This window comes from Piliocolobus tephrosceles, chromosome 12 (genome assembly GCF_002776525.5).
Source record: "Piliocolobus tephrosceles isolate RC106 chromosome 12, ASM277652v3, whole genome shotgun sequence".
NCBI classification, from domain to species: Eukaryota; Metazoa; Chordata; class Mammalia; order Primates; family Cercopithecidae; genus Piliocolobus; species Piliocolobus tephrosceles.
In genome coordinates this window covers 47245075-47260159 of record NC_045445.1, presented here as the reverse complement: position 1 = coordinate 47260159, position 15085 = coordinate 47245075, and the positions used below count along the sequence as shown (strand labels likewise).

At 47.2% G+C, this 15085-nt stretch overlaps 2 protein-coding genes across 3 annotated transcripts in view; one reads left to right on the top strand and one right to left on the bottom strand.

The window, feature by feature from the left end:
• Nucleotides 1–7074: 7074 nt before the first annotated feature.
• Nucleotides 7075–10643, bottom strand: RIPPLY1 (ripply transcriptional repressor 1). Of its 2 annotated transcripts, XM_023203082.2 has the most exons (4): nucleotides 10433–10643; nucleotides 9134–9209; nucleotides 8472–8536; nucleotides 7075–7898 (listed from the first exon to the last, which is right to left on the bottom strand). In XM_023203082.2, exons 1-4 carry the CDS (start codon nucleotides 10585–10587, stop codon nucleotides 7742–7744), a joined length of 453 nt encoding a protein of 150 aa, XP_023058850.1. In that variant the 5' UTR covers nucleotides 10588–10643; the 3' UTR covers nucleotides 7075–7741. The 2 variants fall into 2 exon arrangements, with proteins under 2 accessions (XP_023058850.1, XP_023058851.1); XM_023203083.2 differs by lacking the exons at nucleotides 8472–8536; nucleotides 9134–9209.
• CLDN2 (claudin 2) overlaps nucleotides 7175–15085 on the top strand; it is a 30077-nt gene continuing 22166 nt past the window's right edge. The window contains exon 1 of the mRNA XM_023203080.1: nucleotides 7175–7519. The gene's annotated coding sequence lies outside the window, so the exon portion shown is untranslated. The remainder of the gene's footprint in view (nucleotides 7520–15085) is intronic.

Here is a 15085-nt window from a genome sequence, read left to right as displayed (position 1 = left end):
GAGATTCTGGAGGTTAGTCCTGACTCCTGTACTGACTTGCTGTGCAACCTTGAGCAAGTCATTTCCCTTGTCATCATCTTCAATATCCTCATTAAAAAATTGTTACTGGGCACAGTGGCTCATACCTGTAATTCAATTTGGAAGGTTGAAGTAGAAGGATTGCTTGAGCCCAGGAGTTCAAGACCAGCTTGGACAACAAAATGAGACCACTGTCTCTACAAAAATAAATAAATAAATAAATAAATCAGCAGGGCATGATGCCACACGCCTGTAGTCCTAGTTACTCAGTAGGCTGAGGTGGAAGTATTGTTTGAGCCCAGGAGTTTGAGGCTGCAGTGAGCTATGATTGAGCCACTACACTCCAGCCTGGGTGACAGTGAGATCCCATCTCTAAAACAAAATGAAAAAAAAATGAGAGTACTGGGAGTATTAAGAGGTTCAAATGAGATCACGGAGGTAAAGCTGCTTTGAAACACAGAAAGAGCCTAGAGCCTGTGTAAAGCAAGCTTATTAACATTCCCAGAATATTGAAGGACAAAGATGTGCAGTCCAAGATTCTTGAAAGTGTACATGGAGAAAAGCAAGTATCTTAGCCCATGTCTTTCCCATAAGCTTCAAAGGAGTGTGTTGACAGTACTTGGGGCACCAGGGCTTAGTAGAGCTAGATAGTGTATTAGTCTGTTCTCATGCTGCTAAGAGAGACATACCCAAGACTGGGTAATTTATAAAGGAATTGACTCACAGTTCCCCAGGGATGGGGAGGCCTCAGGAAACTTAGGATCATGGTGGAAGGAGAAGCAAACAAGTCTTTGTTCACATGGAGCAGCAAGGAGAAGTGCCAAGCAAATTGGGGAAAAGCCCCTTATAAAACCATTAACTCTTCTGAGAACTCACTGTCACGAGAACAACAGAATGAGGTAACCACCCCCATGATTCAGTTACCTCCCACCATGTCCCTCCCATGACATGTGCGGATTATGGGAACTACAATTCAATTTGAGACTGGGGGGCAGGGGGCACAGCCAAACCATATCAGATGGGAAAGGCAAGAGAAGTCAAAATGGTGACGAGTGACGAGTATTATGATACCATGTGTCAAAAAGAACAATTATTAGATGTGTATACATTCATATATACACCTATGCACTATAGTAGTGTGTGTACATGTATATATAAATATATATGTACGTCTCTATCACATCTGTAATGTGCCAAGTACTCTGCTAGCCCCTTACATATGCTGTCTCATTTAATTCTTACATTAACCCTGTTAAAATGGTATTATTATCATTCCTATTTTATAGATGAAGAAACTAAGGCTTAGAGACATTTTCTCATGGCCACTTAGCTAACAAGGAGTTGAGCCAGTATTTGAACCCAGGTTTAGTTTTAAGTCCAGCGTCTGTCTCCCTAACCACCAGGCACAAAACAGTCCTGGCCATAGAATCCTCTGGGTGGATGAGCCCCCTCATCCCGGGCCTTGTGCTGTAGGTTTAGAGTTCAGCCACTAGAGGGGGTTGCCTGTCTTGCTGTTAGCGAACACACGTTGAATCGCTAGGGACTTGGAGGCCGCAGTTCTCTCCCTTGGGTGGAAGACTTCTAGAAGAACCCAGAGCATTACTCCAGCTGGTTCCTGGTCTCTCCCTCAACCTCTTTTAATTCATAGTTGGTCCCAGGCCTCAAAGTGTCCCCAGTGATGGGGATAGCAATGCCTTTGTGTGACAGTTTACATACTTCTTTCCCCATAGGCTGCAGGAGGCCAGGGTGAGCTGCCTGCCCTGAGGGACTTTCAGGGCTTCTCTGGGGGAATAAGGAGGAGGGAAGGAGGAGCCTAGTAGTTAAGAGCCAGGACTCTGTAGTCGCACTGTCCTGTTCTACCCCAGCTTCCCACTCACTGCCTGTGCCACTAACAGGTCACTTCACTTATCTGAGTCCCAGTTTCTTATCTGTAAACATTAGGATGTCCCACCACCACCACCACGCAGTTCAGGATAAAGCATGTGTGGTGCCAAGCATAGTGCCTGGGATAGCACAGGAGAGCTCAGCAATTGGTAGTTCCTCCCACTTTTCAGCCAGAATGAGACATGCGCAGCCAGGGCCCATTCCACGCTGAGGCAGCACAGCACTGAGGGGCAGGAACAGAATTCTCTCATCCCCCTCTCACCTCTGGTAGCACTGTGCCCACAGCCCAGGTGCTGTGAGAGTCTGCCACTGCCAGGCACGAGGTCCCCAAACAGTCCTCCCTCAGTGACACCTTTCAGAGGCCCTTCAGTTTTTCCTGGCACCTGGCCCAGAGTTCTTCATATCCTCTGACTCACTTCCCTGCAGCCAGAACTTAAACCTTTTCTCCCTTGCCCTCCCACAGATTTAATCCTTCAGCAAACCCTGTTGATTCCACCTCCTGAAAGCACAGGGCTCTGGAGTCAGGCGGCCCTGAACCCTGGTTCTGCCACTTACCATTAATGTAACCTGAAGCAATTGCTGTCATCTCTCAAATCTTGGGTAGGTCATTTATTAATTACATGATCTTAAGATTCCTTAACCTCTCTGAACCTCAGTTTCCTCATCCATAAAACAAGGAAAATAATAGTGCTTGAGTTTTAGGGTTGCCATAAGGATTAAATGAGGTAAAATGTGTAAAGAGTCTGACACTTAGAAGGTGCCACAGTTTACCAACTGTGTGATTTGGGGCAAATTTTAAAAACCAGTCTAAGCCTCAGTTTTCCCAACTATACCGATCCTTCAAAGTTGTTGTATTAAAGGAGTTAACCCATGTAAGGTTCGTAACAAGAATTCCAGAATTATCAACTGTTCTCACTCTTATCCTCCTAGGTATCCTGTTGTCTAGTCTTCTCTGGACAGGGAAAGCCCCACTCCCACACTTTTGGGTGTCACCACCTCCTACCCACCCCCACCCCACTGTGCCTGTATGGCTCTCTAGTGGACAGACAGTTCATCTCCTCTCCTCTCCAGTCTCCTGTCATAAACTGGTGACCTGACTTCACTGTTTTACCTGTCATGGCCTGGTGTTGGTTCCTGTATTTTTTACTTAATCACCGCTGACAAGGTTTGTAGCATCTTCCATGCAGGCACACAAACCTAGGCATAGAAACCCAACTAACTCTTAGTTTTCTCATTAATAAGTGGGGATAATAATAAGAGCTATCTCTAGGACTGTTGTGATTACAAGTACCACACGAGACGATGGGTGTAATGTCAGTAGCAAGTGCTGTGGCACCCGCTGTCAGAGCACTCATTCCTTGTTGGCTTTCTGTATCTGGGTTTCTGTGTTTCCATGGAGGTTGTCATGAGCCTTGCCAGCCAGGAGATAAATGAAAAACACAGGAACCAACACCATGTTCCTGATAGGCCAAAACAGTGGATTCAGGTCCGCTAACAACCTTGTTTGGGACGGGGATTGGCCACCATTTGGCAAAAGGGAAGTGGGGAGGAAAGGAGACAATGTATCTACCCACTAGATGGGTCACACAGGCATAGTTTCGAGGAGGGGCTGAGAGGTGAGGTTTTGTAACACCCACTGGGTAGGCAGACAGCTTTCCAAGACCAGGCAAAGGAGAATAGGCAACTATTTTAATGAGCATGTGCTGTGTGGGGAAGAGGTGTGATACAATAAAGAACTACAGTCAAGAGTTCAAGACCAGCCTGGCCAACATAGTGAAACCCTGTCTCTACTAAAAATGCAAAAATTAACCGGGCATGGTGGTGCACACCTGTAATTCCAGCTGCTCAGGAGGCTGAGGCAGGAGAATTGCTTGAGCCTGGGAGGTGGAGGTTGCAGTGAGTCAAGATTGCACCACTGCACTCGAGTCTGGGCAACAGAGTGAGACCTTGTCTCAAAAAAAACAAAAAAAAAGGAAAAAAAGAAAAAGAAAAAAAAAAACTACTACAGAGGTTGTAGTGAAAGCGTTAAGAGCAGAGAGTTGACCTTGACACTTGAGGGGAGTGGGCCTATGAATTGAGCCAGCATGCAGCAGATAAGGCATTTGAACCCAGGTACATCTGCTTCCAAAGCCCATGCTCTTAATCATTACAACATTAAGGGCTGGCACATAGTAAGTGCTCAATAAGTATTGTTTAATGAAGGAATTCATAGTGCTGCCTCTTTCTGAAAAGTTTTCTCCCTCCGTTACTACTCATGCCCATCCTTCAAAGCCCAGCTCAAATGCAGCCTCACCCCAACAGATGTGTCCTCTCACTGCTGCTACAAGGTGGGAGAAACAGGAGGAAATCAGTGCTAGGATGGGGAAATGCTGGAACACTAGGATGGGCCAGCTGGGTGGAGCTGGAGGAAGGACTCTTGAGTTTTGCACAGAGATTTTTCTCCTGAGTTTATGCACTGGAGTTGAAGTTGGTACAAGCATTGGAAATGCCCATAACAAAGTAACTCATACTGAGCTCTAATTAGTCAGAACAGTGAATTCCAATTACTCAGCAACCACGTATGGGGAGGAGGATTGGAAGCCATTTCAAGACAGGGGACGGAGAGGACAGTGAGACAAAATGTCTGCCCAGTAAACAACAGCACGTGTGCCGTAAGGGAGGTGGGGTTGGGAAATAAGAAGAGTCCACTCTGAGTTAAGAATTACTACTCCAAGGATTTTAGGGTCTTTAAATCCCTGAGGATTTAGGGATTTGTAATTCTATGCTACATAATACCTTAAAACCAAGGATATTGGGATTCCAAGGATTTTAAATCCCTATAACCTATGATATAAGGATTCAAGCAATTTTTGAGCTATGAAATGCTGGGTGCTTAGGACCCAAAACAAGGATTTTAAACAGAACACCTGACATTTTGAAGTACTAATTAATCTCCCTTCTACTTCAAATCAATCCTGGTTTAACCCTTGGAACAGTGGTTTCCAAATTGTGTTTCCCATAGTCTAGGGATCCCTGAAAGTGCCTCACAGAAAGGGGTGGAGACAGCTACTTTACCAGAGAAGACACCAGCGTAAGAATTCTGCCCTCCCCCCCATTATGGCTTCCACCAGGGTAGCTCCATTTTTATTTGATTTATATATTGGGCTTCTGCATTCAATTCAAAAGAAAAGTTTTCCTGCTAAAGCACAAAAAAATGTGTTTACAAACCTCTGGCCTTGGACAAAGGGAGCTGAAACCTGTGGGCTACCATTTGAATGTAGACAGTGGTCCAGGGAGCCACACTTCGCCTCTGCTTTTTGTTGTTGTTGTTGTTGTTTGTTTGTTTGTTTGTTTGTTTTATTGTTTGGGGTTTCTTTCTTTTTTTTTTTTTATTTTGGAATGAACACTGAAAAGATGCTTTTACTGGTAAACCATCAAATGGTGCCAGGAAGATCAAGTGGTGATAACTGACAAATCAGTTATTAGTTGAGTAAATCGTCATTAGCTGACTCTGGCCTATAAGATCGTTTCCTTTATAAAATCAGTAATAGCAGCTACTAAGACTACTATTATTATGACTACTACCATTTATTGAGAGTTTGTACTATACGACAGGGGGCATGCTAAGTACTTTACATATATTATCTCATTTAATCCTCACAATAACTCTGAAAGGAAGTATTATTGGCCCCATTTTACAGATGAGGAGACTGAGACTCAGAGTGGATAAGTAACTGGCCCAAGGTCATACTGCTAGCACATGGTAGATTCCACTTAACTTACAAACAGAAACAGAATGGACTAAAAGAATTAATGTAGTCAAAAGTCAACTGCCTGGACGCCTTAATTAAAGAACAAGGTTAAATTTTGACCAATAGATGGCACCAGTGTGTGAGTATGGTGGCCTACTCAAGGTTTTGTCCAATGCAGGCAAGTCTCAGCTAGGGTTCAGAACCGAAGCAGCCTGTCTCATGTTGAGAGAGGAGGAAAAGAAAGATGGTCATCATTTTGCTCCTGAGAGAGATGACATTACCCTCTCCCTTTTGTAGCTAAACCAGGAAGCTGGCAAGTTGAGGAACAATGGTGGTTCCACCAAGAGCTGCTTTCAGAAGACTTGAGAATCTTTTCTCTTTCAGCATTTTCTGAGCACCTCCTTTGTGCCAGGCAGTGTTCTGTGCAATGAAATCATATGGGAATATCAAATACAGCCCCAGGTTACTACATAGGAAAGGAGGCAAATGCTATGTTAGGGGAGGCTCTGAATGTGTGGGGGCACCCAACCTGGTGCCTGAGGGGTCTGGGGAGGCTTCCTACAGCAGGGGTGTCTGAGCTGGTTCTGTAGGATGAATGAGAGTTTACCAGGCATGTGAAAGTGGAAAGGCATTCCAGACAGGGTTAAGGACACAGAGGTGTTAGAGAGCATGCCACATTCAAGGAGAGGCAGTGTAAACTTCAAGAGTTGAGAGATGAGTCTGAAGAGACAGGCAAAACCCACACAATTGAAAGGCCTAGAATATCAAGTTAAGTACTTGATTTGTGAAGATACAGCACTGTGTGTGAGTGTGTGTGTGTATGTGTGTGTGGTGTGAACACATATGTTTTTCTGAGAAGCCACAGGTTCTCAAGGGGATCTGTGACAAAAAAAAAAAAAAAAAACAAGATAAGCCCAAAAGTGTTGGCAAAGGCATGATATGGTCTAATCTGGTGGTCAGGGTGGAAGATGAATCACAAAGGGACAGCTGGAGGCCAAAAAACAATAGTCGAAGAGTAATTGGAGCAAGGGTAAGCATGAGGGTCTGAGCTGCAGTAAATACAAAGGGAATTGAGGGAAAAAATGCTACAACCTAGTAGCCCTCCTCCCCACATGCACACAGCCATCTCTGAGGCTCAAATAAGGCTGCACCTGTCACTTTTCCCCTCTCACCTCCATCCCTACCCTAACTTTCAAGCTGCCTTTTGGGGGCCTTTTTGTTTCCTTTCCAAGCCGTCCTTGAAGTTTAATCAAGTCTGATTTCACAAGTTGATGGAGGGGGCCTGGCCCCATGCTGAGTCTCCAGCCCTACAACCCCATGAAGAAAAACTTGTCAACTGACCTCAGGTAGGAAAAGCAATGAATTGGCCTTGAGCTGGTCTCTGACCCCTCTGCCCATGGCTTCACAGCATGGGCAGAGTTCAGTTAAGAAATCAGCACAGTTCCAAGAAAAAGGAAAACACCCTCCAGTTTATTTTTCTCCTGATTCATCTCATGCCAACACACAGACTTCAATGGACAGCAGGCAAAATGGGGGTCATCCCCAGAGGAAGCCGATTCTCTTCATGCCCCCTTCCCTTACTGTAAGACTCATCAAAAAAGGCACCCCAACCTTGCATGGATCTGCTGTTGGTATTCCTGGGGGTGAAGCCAGAAGTCAGGCTTTCCACAGAGAGACGGGACTACATGCCCACCTGGGAAGGCTGGGGAGTCAAAGGACTTGAGGAGTGACTACTTCCCTCCGCAAGGGCATGCCCTGCCCTGCTCTGCTTCCTGGAGGCTTCAGCAAGCCTTCCTTCTTCTAGAGCTCCTAGAACCCTCCCATGGTCAACACAACAGCAGCCCAGACAATGAGATGCCAGAGGCCTGGGCTTATAGGCCAGTCAGGTAAGCCAGGGTGAGCTGGGCAGTTAGAGGACCCAATTTTCAGTCCAGAAAGCTCTATCTAATTGAGGTCTGTGGAAACTTGCCAGACAAACTGAATCCCAGTCAGACTCTGGCTGCCACCATTTGGATAGGTTAGGGGTGGGGAAGGGGGATGAGCTGTGGTGCTGTAGGATATGGGCCCTGGTACCCTCACACACCTTCTGGCCCCTTTTCATCAGCTTCCTACTTCTCCTCTTCATCCTCCTCTTCATCTTCCTCTTCTTCTTCGTTGTCTGAGTCCTCATATAGGTTGATGGTTGCCTGGACAGGAAAGTTCTGCAGTAAAATCTCCCCAGCACTGTACAGATAGTCGAAGGAGTGGGATTTAGGCCAAAAGAGCCTGTGGACAGAGAAGAAACATGGCCCCTAACTTAGACAGGTCTCATATGTGCAGAGGGGCCAGTAGGGCCAAGAAAGAAGCTGGCCCCTAAACCCCTTCTCTTGGCTGCAACAATGAGGTCAGAGGGAAAGGAAGAAAGAAAGTTTTGTAACAGAACCTTCTGCATTGTTACAAAATGGCCCCATGGAGGAAGGTAACCCCTTATGGACCTATGGTGGTGGGGGCAGGGGCCCAGCCCCAACATCTATCAATTATGGCTCTGACCCCATCTGCTACCTACCCCAGAAGGCTTCTAGCCAAGAATTCTCCAGCCCTGTGGCCCCCATCTCCTTCCACGGAGGATTATTTCACTGACCCATCCATGGGGGATCATTCTTGGGCATCATTAACAATACCTCCAGGGAAGACAGCCTTGGCCAAGTCCCTTAACCTCTCTGGGCTCCAACTTTCTCTTCTATGAAACAGCGATCATAGATAGCAATCCCTCCCTTCTCCTGCTTCACAAGACCTTTGTGAAGATTCAAAGAACTAATGGATCTATGTCAAGTTTGGAGCTTGATGCCAAAAGCTTACCTGACAGGGTGATGGAACTTGGATTCAGCCTTGGTGACCTCAGCAGCTGTTGCTCCGCCAGCAGCCTGTCCAAAGCAAAAGCTAGCATGTGGTTCAAAGTACATGGCTAGATAACTTCCTCGTCTGTACCAGAGGTCAGAAAGCTGCAGGTAAAATGATCTTGAAGAGATCTTAGACATCTCTGGGACCCAGCAACCCCCAATACCTGCCCCTCAACAAGGGGTCTCTCTTGTTTCTGGTTAAAAAACAAGCAGACAGAATCCTGTGGGTTGTTTGCTTCCCTCTTCTGTTCCAGCACCTGTTTGGAGGCTCTCCAGGGGACAGAGTTCTACTGGAGCAGCAAAGAGTCAAGGAGATGGGGTGGGTGGGAGAGCACTGGAACAAGGTGCCAGGAGACCAGGCCTCAAGCACCAGCAGTGCCCCACACTGGATGTGGGGCCTGCCCAGATCCCTTGTCCACTCTGAGCCTTGGTCTCCTCATCTTTCCAATTGCCACAGAAAACTTGGATCTGCTCTCTGTTGGAATCAAATGTTGGCAAAACTGTGAGGATGCTATCTCAGATCTGCACCCTTGGACTGAGGTCAGGGGTTCTCTGGGAAGTGACCTGGTCAGTGTTAATGCATGTGGCTGCATGTCATGCATCACAAGGGCTCGAACTCACCAAATCCACCAGCTTCCTCATCTGCCTTGGGGAGTCATTTGTGGAAGACAGCCAGGGCCTCCAGAGACAAGTTCCTCTGGGACAAAGAGAAGAGATTAATCATTAGAGGAAGAGACTGAAAGGTGGACTCCCTGAGATAACAAGAGGCCTCCCAAAAGCTTGGCTCAGGTGCCATCTGCTCCAGGAAGCCTCCTGAGCCCATTCCAGGACAGATGCCCCTTCTCTCAGCTTCAGCAATGTTGTTATTGCTTTTATCATCCTGTTTTGTAATTGTCTCTTTACTTGTCTTTGGGCTTCTTAAGCTCAAAGATATGTTCAATCGTATCTGAATCCTCAACACCTAGCACAATATCTGCTACACAGTAGCTGTTTCCGTAAATGTTTGTTGAAGGCTAAATGTTTGGAGTAATGAATAGGGGTTAGATGGAAAATATCTTGCCTCCTACTTCCTGCTCCAAGAAGCAGAATTCAGAGCTCTACCATCTTCCTGGGCTGAGGAAGAGGGCCAGAAATGTTCCTGGGCCCACTGCTTCCCCACTGTACTTGCAGAGGTAGGAAAAAAGCCAATGGAAATCTTTTTTTTTTTTTTTTTTTTTGAGGCGGAGTCTCGCTCTGTCGCCCGGACTGGAGTGCAGTGGCCAGATCTCAGCTCACTGCAAGCTCCGCCTCCCGGGTTTACGCCATTCTCCTGCCTCAGCCTCCCGAGTAGCTGGGACTACAGGCGCCCGCCACCTCGCCCGGCTAGTTTTTGTATTTTTAGTAGAGACGGGGTTTCACCGTGTTAGCCAGGATGGTCTCGATCTCCTGACCCCATGATCCGCCCGTCTCGGCCTCCCAAAGTGCTGGGATTACAGGCTTGAGCCACCGCACCCGGCCGCCAATGGAAATCTTATGTCGTGGTCAGGAAAAAGACAATGTCCCAGTCAAGGGCCTCTTTAGACTTTGGTCCTCTTTCCCCACACTCCGCACCACCACAGTCTAGATTGTGTTCAGCCCAGGTTTCATAGCAGCTCCCCATCCCCCTCAGGGGACTCAACCACCTGGCCTATGAAGACCTGGCTGCTTCACCTTCAGCTTTGGCAACAGCCACTGTCCCCAAGTCCCCTCTTGCCACCCAGCGGGATTAGTGAGGTGAAAAGCCAGATGAGATATTCCAGCTAGAGATGAGGAGGCAGGGCTATGAGGCCACTGCTTTTCCCCTTCACAGAGAACAGGGTGCCCTGGACATCTCATTTTCCTTCCTCTCTCCGGAAGCCCTCAAGCCTAAGTTCAGTTTGCCAAAGGCCACGCTCAACTTACCTTTCACTCCCATCTACTTCTTTTCCAGAGGAGAGAAGGGGAGATGGGCTTAGCAGGCCAGGGAGTGCCAGTGGGGCTTGTGCTAGGTCTGGGGCTAGGGCCAGGGCCAGGGCTGGAACAGGGGTGGCAGCAGCAACACAGGCAGCAGAGTCCATTCTTAGGGGACCAGAGCCAGGCGGACTGTGGGGTCCCCTACTTCCCAGAAACTTCTGCACTCTTTTGGCCTTTCCTGGGACACCCTTTTATAAGCCCTGCCTGGTCTTATAAATTATTCAGGGAGGACAGGGGTAGGATGATTCCGGAGGGGGACAAAGATTTAGGGAAGGGGCTCAAGGAGGGAGAGCTGGGTTCCTGGGTGTGAAATCTCTCCCAGTTGAATAAACATGGTGTCAGTGGGAGGTGAGGGATTTGCTTTGCCTCCAAGTCAGAAAGGAAAACACAGAAGGGGCAAATCGCACACCATTTGTGTGAATTCTCCAGGCAGTAGCAAGGCCTGAGAGGGGAAGGAGAGGAGCTCATTAGCACTCTGAAACCATAGAGCTGTCAGGGACAGAGGGCTGAATAGACAGGCCTTCAACAAAGCCAATTCCTGGCAAGAAGAGACAGCTGACTTCTTTAAGGAGAGTGAGGGACTCACTTGTTATTTCAGCTCAACCTCAAATAGATTTGCCAGGTGGACCTGAATATAGGGTGACTGCCATTAAGCATATCATCTGGGTTAGGGAAAAAAGGGGGCATTCTGGGCACAGCAGGCCCAGTTGCCTGTACAGTAAACCTTAACTCTTCTTTCAATGCCCCTCAGCCCCTTACTGATCAGTTCATTTGCCAAAGTGCCCCCTCCAGCCTCAGCAGTAAGTGGCCCAGTGAAGGAGAGCAGGCAGGATTTCACAGGCCTCTGGGTGAGATTCCAAACCTCAGAGCTCAGCTTCCAGTTCAGGAGCCAGGGTGCTGGGGAGAGGCAAAGTTCTGCCGGACTACAGAGCCGCTGAAGGACCAGCCCCAGCCCTAGGCCTCAGTTCCCTCACATGAAAGATGAGGGTGCTGACCCAGTGGTCCCATAGGACCATGCCAGCCTGAACACTCTCTGACGGGGGCTACATAAATGGGTACTGAACTTGGGCAAGCCCAGAGGGTTGAGCACAGTCCTCGGCCTTAGCCAGCCTTCTGGGCCTTTGCCAGAAAGCTTCTAGTTACAACTACTGGCAGGGACCTTCCGCTTCAGAGGTCTCGAAAATATTCCTCCTGACCTCAGTGTCTAGCCCCAGCACAGATTTAGCTTCTTGGGTGTTCATCACAGTCCGGTTTGTAATGGTCGAAAATTAGAAACAACCTCAATGTCCAATAATAGGAAACCAGTTACATTAATTAGGGCAAATGCTTGCAACTGAATACCAAGCAGGTGCTCATGATCATGTTCTGGGAAGTGTAATTTTTCAACACAGACAATGGAAAAAAATCAGATGGTAAGATAGCATGACTAATTTAAGGGCTCCTCATTTCTCTGTTCACCTAAACCCCATCTTCACCCCACTTCCAATTCTAGTCTCACTATGTTCTTTTCAGCAAAGAAAAATTGAAAACAACCTAAATGTCTCACTTTTAAAAGCTGGTTAGATAAATCATTGGGCAGTTACACAATTTCATATTAAAATTGGCATGGTAGAAGAATGAGGGAAAAGTTAACATATTGAAAGAGTGAAAACAAAATAAGTGTCTAAAATATTACTTAAAGGATGATTCCATTTTGGTAAGAAAAAAGATGTAGAATGGACAGTGTGCAGAGAAAAAATAAGACTGGTGAGAAGAAAGAATGCTAAGGTTGTCATTTCTGGGAGTAACAGTGGGGTGGATTTTTACTTTATGTTTTTCTGAATTTTCTAAAAAGTTCCACAATGAACTGATATTATTTGAGTAATGAAAAGGAAAGGCACTAAAAATAAACATAAACCAAGAAAGAAATGTTTATCCGTGGAGGAGAGAAAGCTGGGTGGAATGACAGATATTTTCAAATATCTGAAGATTAGACTGCAGTGAGATTACACTTGTTCTGGGTGACTTCAAAGGGCAGGGCTGAGGCCCATGGCTGGAAGCTACAGGGAGACACATTTTGGCTCAATCAAAGGAAAACTTTCTAATGGCTCAGTCACCACCTAACCCAAGGACCTGGCATAGTCCCAGCCCTCAATAAACAGAGGTTTATTATATGAGATGAAATGAGTTCAGTGGAATGTGCTGCCTTGGACTGGAGAGAGCTCTCTGTCCCCAAATTTTCTAAGTGCAAGCTAGATCCCAGGTCCTGAAGAGGGAAATCTTGTGGGGAAAGAGAGGGTTGCTGGGGAGCCGGAGCATCTATCAATCTCCGAGAGTTCTTGCCAAATTTACCTTCATGAGCTGAGCATTTGCTTGTATTGACTGCATCATTGGCTGAAAGGAGGATTGTGGCTCAGAGAAGGAGTCAGGCTGAAAAGACTGGGCTGGAAGGAGATGGCGTGCAAAGGAGAAAGAAGCACAATACCTGTTGTCACACTCTAGGATCTTTTCCACTTGTAAGTGGCCTCCGAGAATCAGCAGAAGGAAGGAGGGAGAGGGCTAAGAGGCAGATATTCCTCCTGAGCTCGGGGCTCATGCCTGACCAGACTCAACCATGCCACCCATCATGCCACCTCCCATCTTCAACTTGTGTTCCTTCAGTCATTCCCTTCACATTAGGAGCTGACCAGTCCCTTCACTCCTCTGACTAGCAGGCCTCAGGGTTCCACTTACACTCAGCTCCCAGCATGCTCTCCTGGAGCCCAGGGAGCCTTCAGTCCTGTTTCCATGGGTCTTTGTCCTCCCTACACCATGGCTCTGTCTTGCTACCTCCTAGGAATTGCCTCAGCCTCATTTAGCTTGTGGGACATGAAGCCGCTGGCTCCTCTTGTTGGCTTTTCCCTGGCCTGTAAGATTTAAGGCCTGCAAGTGTTGCTGGGTAAAAGTTGGCTTTTTTCTTTTCACTTAACACAAAACAGGAGTAAATTGGTCAGCAAGGCAGCAGAAAAGGTCTGGATCAACCAAGATGGAGACCTTCCTATCAGAGCAATTAAGATCTTACTTCTGTTCCCCGTAACAGCCTTATAGGGCTTCTGGGTTTTGCCAGTGATCGCTTTTCCAGACCTTTCTGAGAGTACTGGGGTTAGCATTGCCTAGCGAAGGGACAGACAGGAAAGGAAAGTGCCGTGGACTCTGCCTCAAGCTTAGCGAGGGAGACAAGACCCGCAGAGGGAAGACAGACTTGACCAATCTCAGCTGACTCCCCGCGCCCCTCAGTCATCCTTTAGCATGTTCCCTTGTCAAGGCCCCAGCTCCAGCCTCCACATTTTGCTTTGGCCACATTCCAAACTTCCTTCACCTCCTTACCATGTTTCTGCCCCTCCCCTCTCTGCGTGGAATAACCTCTCCTTCTACTTCCCTGAGAAAACAGAGGCCTTCAAGCGTGAATTACCTCAGTGCCCTGCCCCACTCCCCCCTCAAACTTGGCCTGCTTTTCCAACTTCCTTCCCCTCCAGCCCTCTCTTCTCAGGGGACAAGGTGCCCCTCTGGTTAAAGGCTAATCCCTTCACCTGGGCCTTGGCCTCATCCATCTCCTTCCTGGGCCCTTCCTCCAGCCGTTTGTTATGCTTCTTGTCTTTGGGAAAGTTCAGCTTCTCTATACCAGCTCTTTCTCTCCTGATTATAAAATGCTTGTCTCTGTTATCCCAAAAAACAAGAACTTCCCCTCCACTGTGTGTTCTCTTGCTCCTCTAACTTGCTCTTTCTCTCTTGATCTCTTTCTCTCCCTCCCTCCCTCCCTCCTTTCCTCTCTCTATTTTCTTTCCCTCAGTCTCAAATTTATTGAAAGTAGTCTACATGCTAGACTTCCGCTTTTTCTGGCTTCCCACTCACACCTCAACCAAAAGGAGTTTGGCTCCAGCCACATTATCTCAGTGAAAGGGCTCTGTCACCAATGACTTCCTAATTGCCAAATTTGATTACTTCTTTGAACTCTGGGTGGCAAAAGACACTGTTGGCCAAGTCCTCATTTCTGAAACTGTCCCCTCTTTTGGCCTGCATGATCACGCTTTCTTGGTTTTCCTCCTGCCTCTGGAACCATTCCTCATGGTCTCTTTTGCTGGCCTCTCTTCCTCTGCCCATTCCTTGAATCAGTGGTTCTCCAATTACAGTCCACAAAGCAGGCTGATATTATACAGCGATGTTTTCACGGCAAAATGAAAAAAAACGTTACTAGGAAAGTTTTTCAATAAATAAATCTTTTCAATTATAAAGGATTAGGCCGGGCACTGTGGCTCACGCCTGTAATCCCAGCACTTTGGGAGGCTGAGGCGGGCAGATCACTTGAGGTCAGGAGTTCAAGACCAGCCTGGCCAACATGGCAAAACCCCGTCTCTACTAAAAGTACAAACGTTAGCCAGGCATGGTGGCACACACCTGTAATCCCAGCTACAAATTCTCCTGAGGCAGGAGAATTGTTTGAACCCAGGAGGTGGAGGTTGCAGTGAGCCGAGATTGTGCCACTGCACTCCAGCCTGGGCAACAAAGCAAGACTCCTTCTCAAAAAAAAAAAAAAAAATTATAAAGGACTCTCCTTCGTTCTGAGATTATGCTCTTCCTACTTTT

Coding starts and splice junctions, on each gene's coding strand:
- RIPPLY1 (XM_023203082.2), bottom strand. CDS start 10,587: ATGGACTCTGCTGCCTGTGTTGCTGCTGCCACCCCTGTTCCAGCCCTG. Junction 8,537..9,133: donor TGAGGAAGCTGGTGGATTTG/GTGAGTTCGAGC, acceptor TGCTTTGGACAG/GCTGCTGGCGGAGCAACAGC. Junction 7,899..8,471: donor AAGTTCCATCACCCTGTCAG/GTAAGCTTTTGG, acceptor CTCTGTCCACAG/GCTCTTTTGGCCTAAATCCC.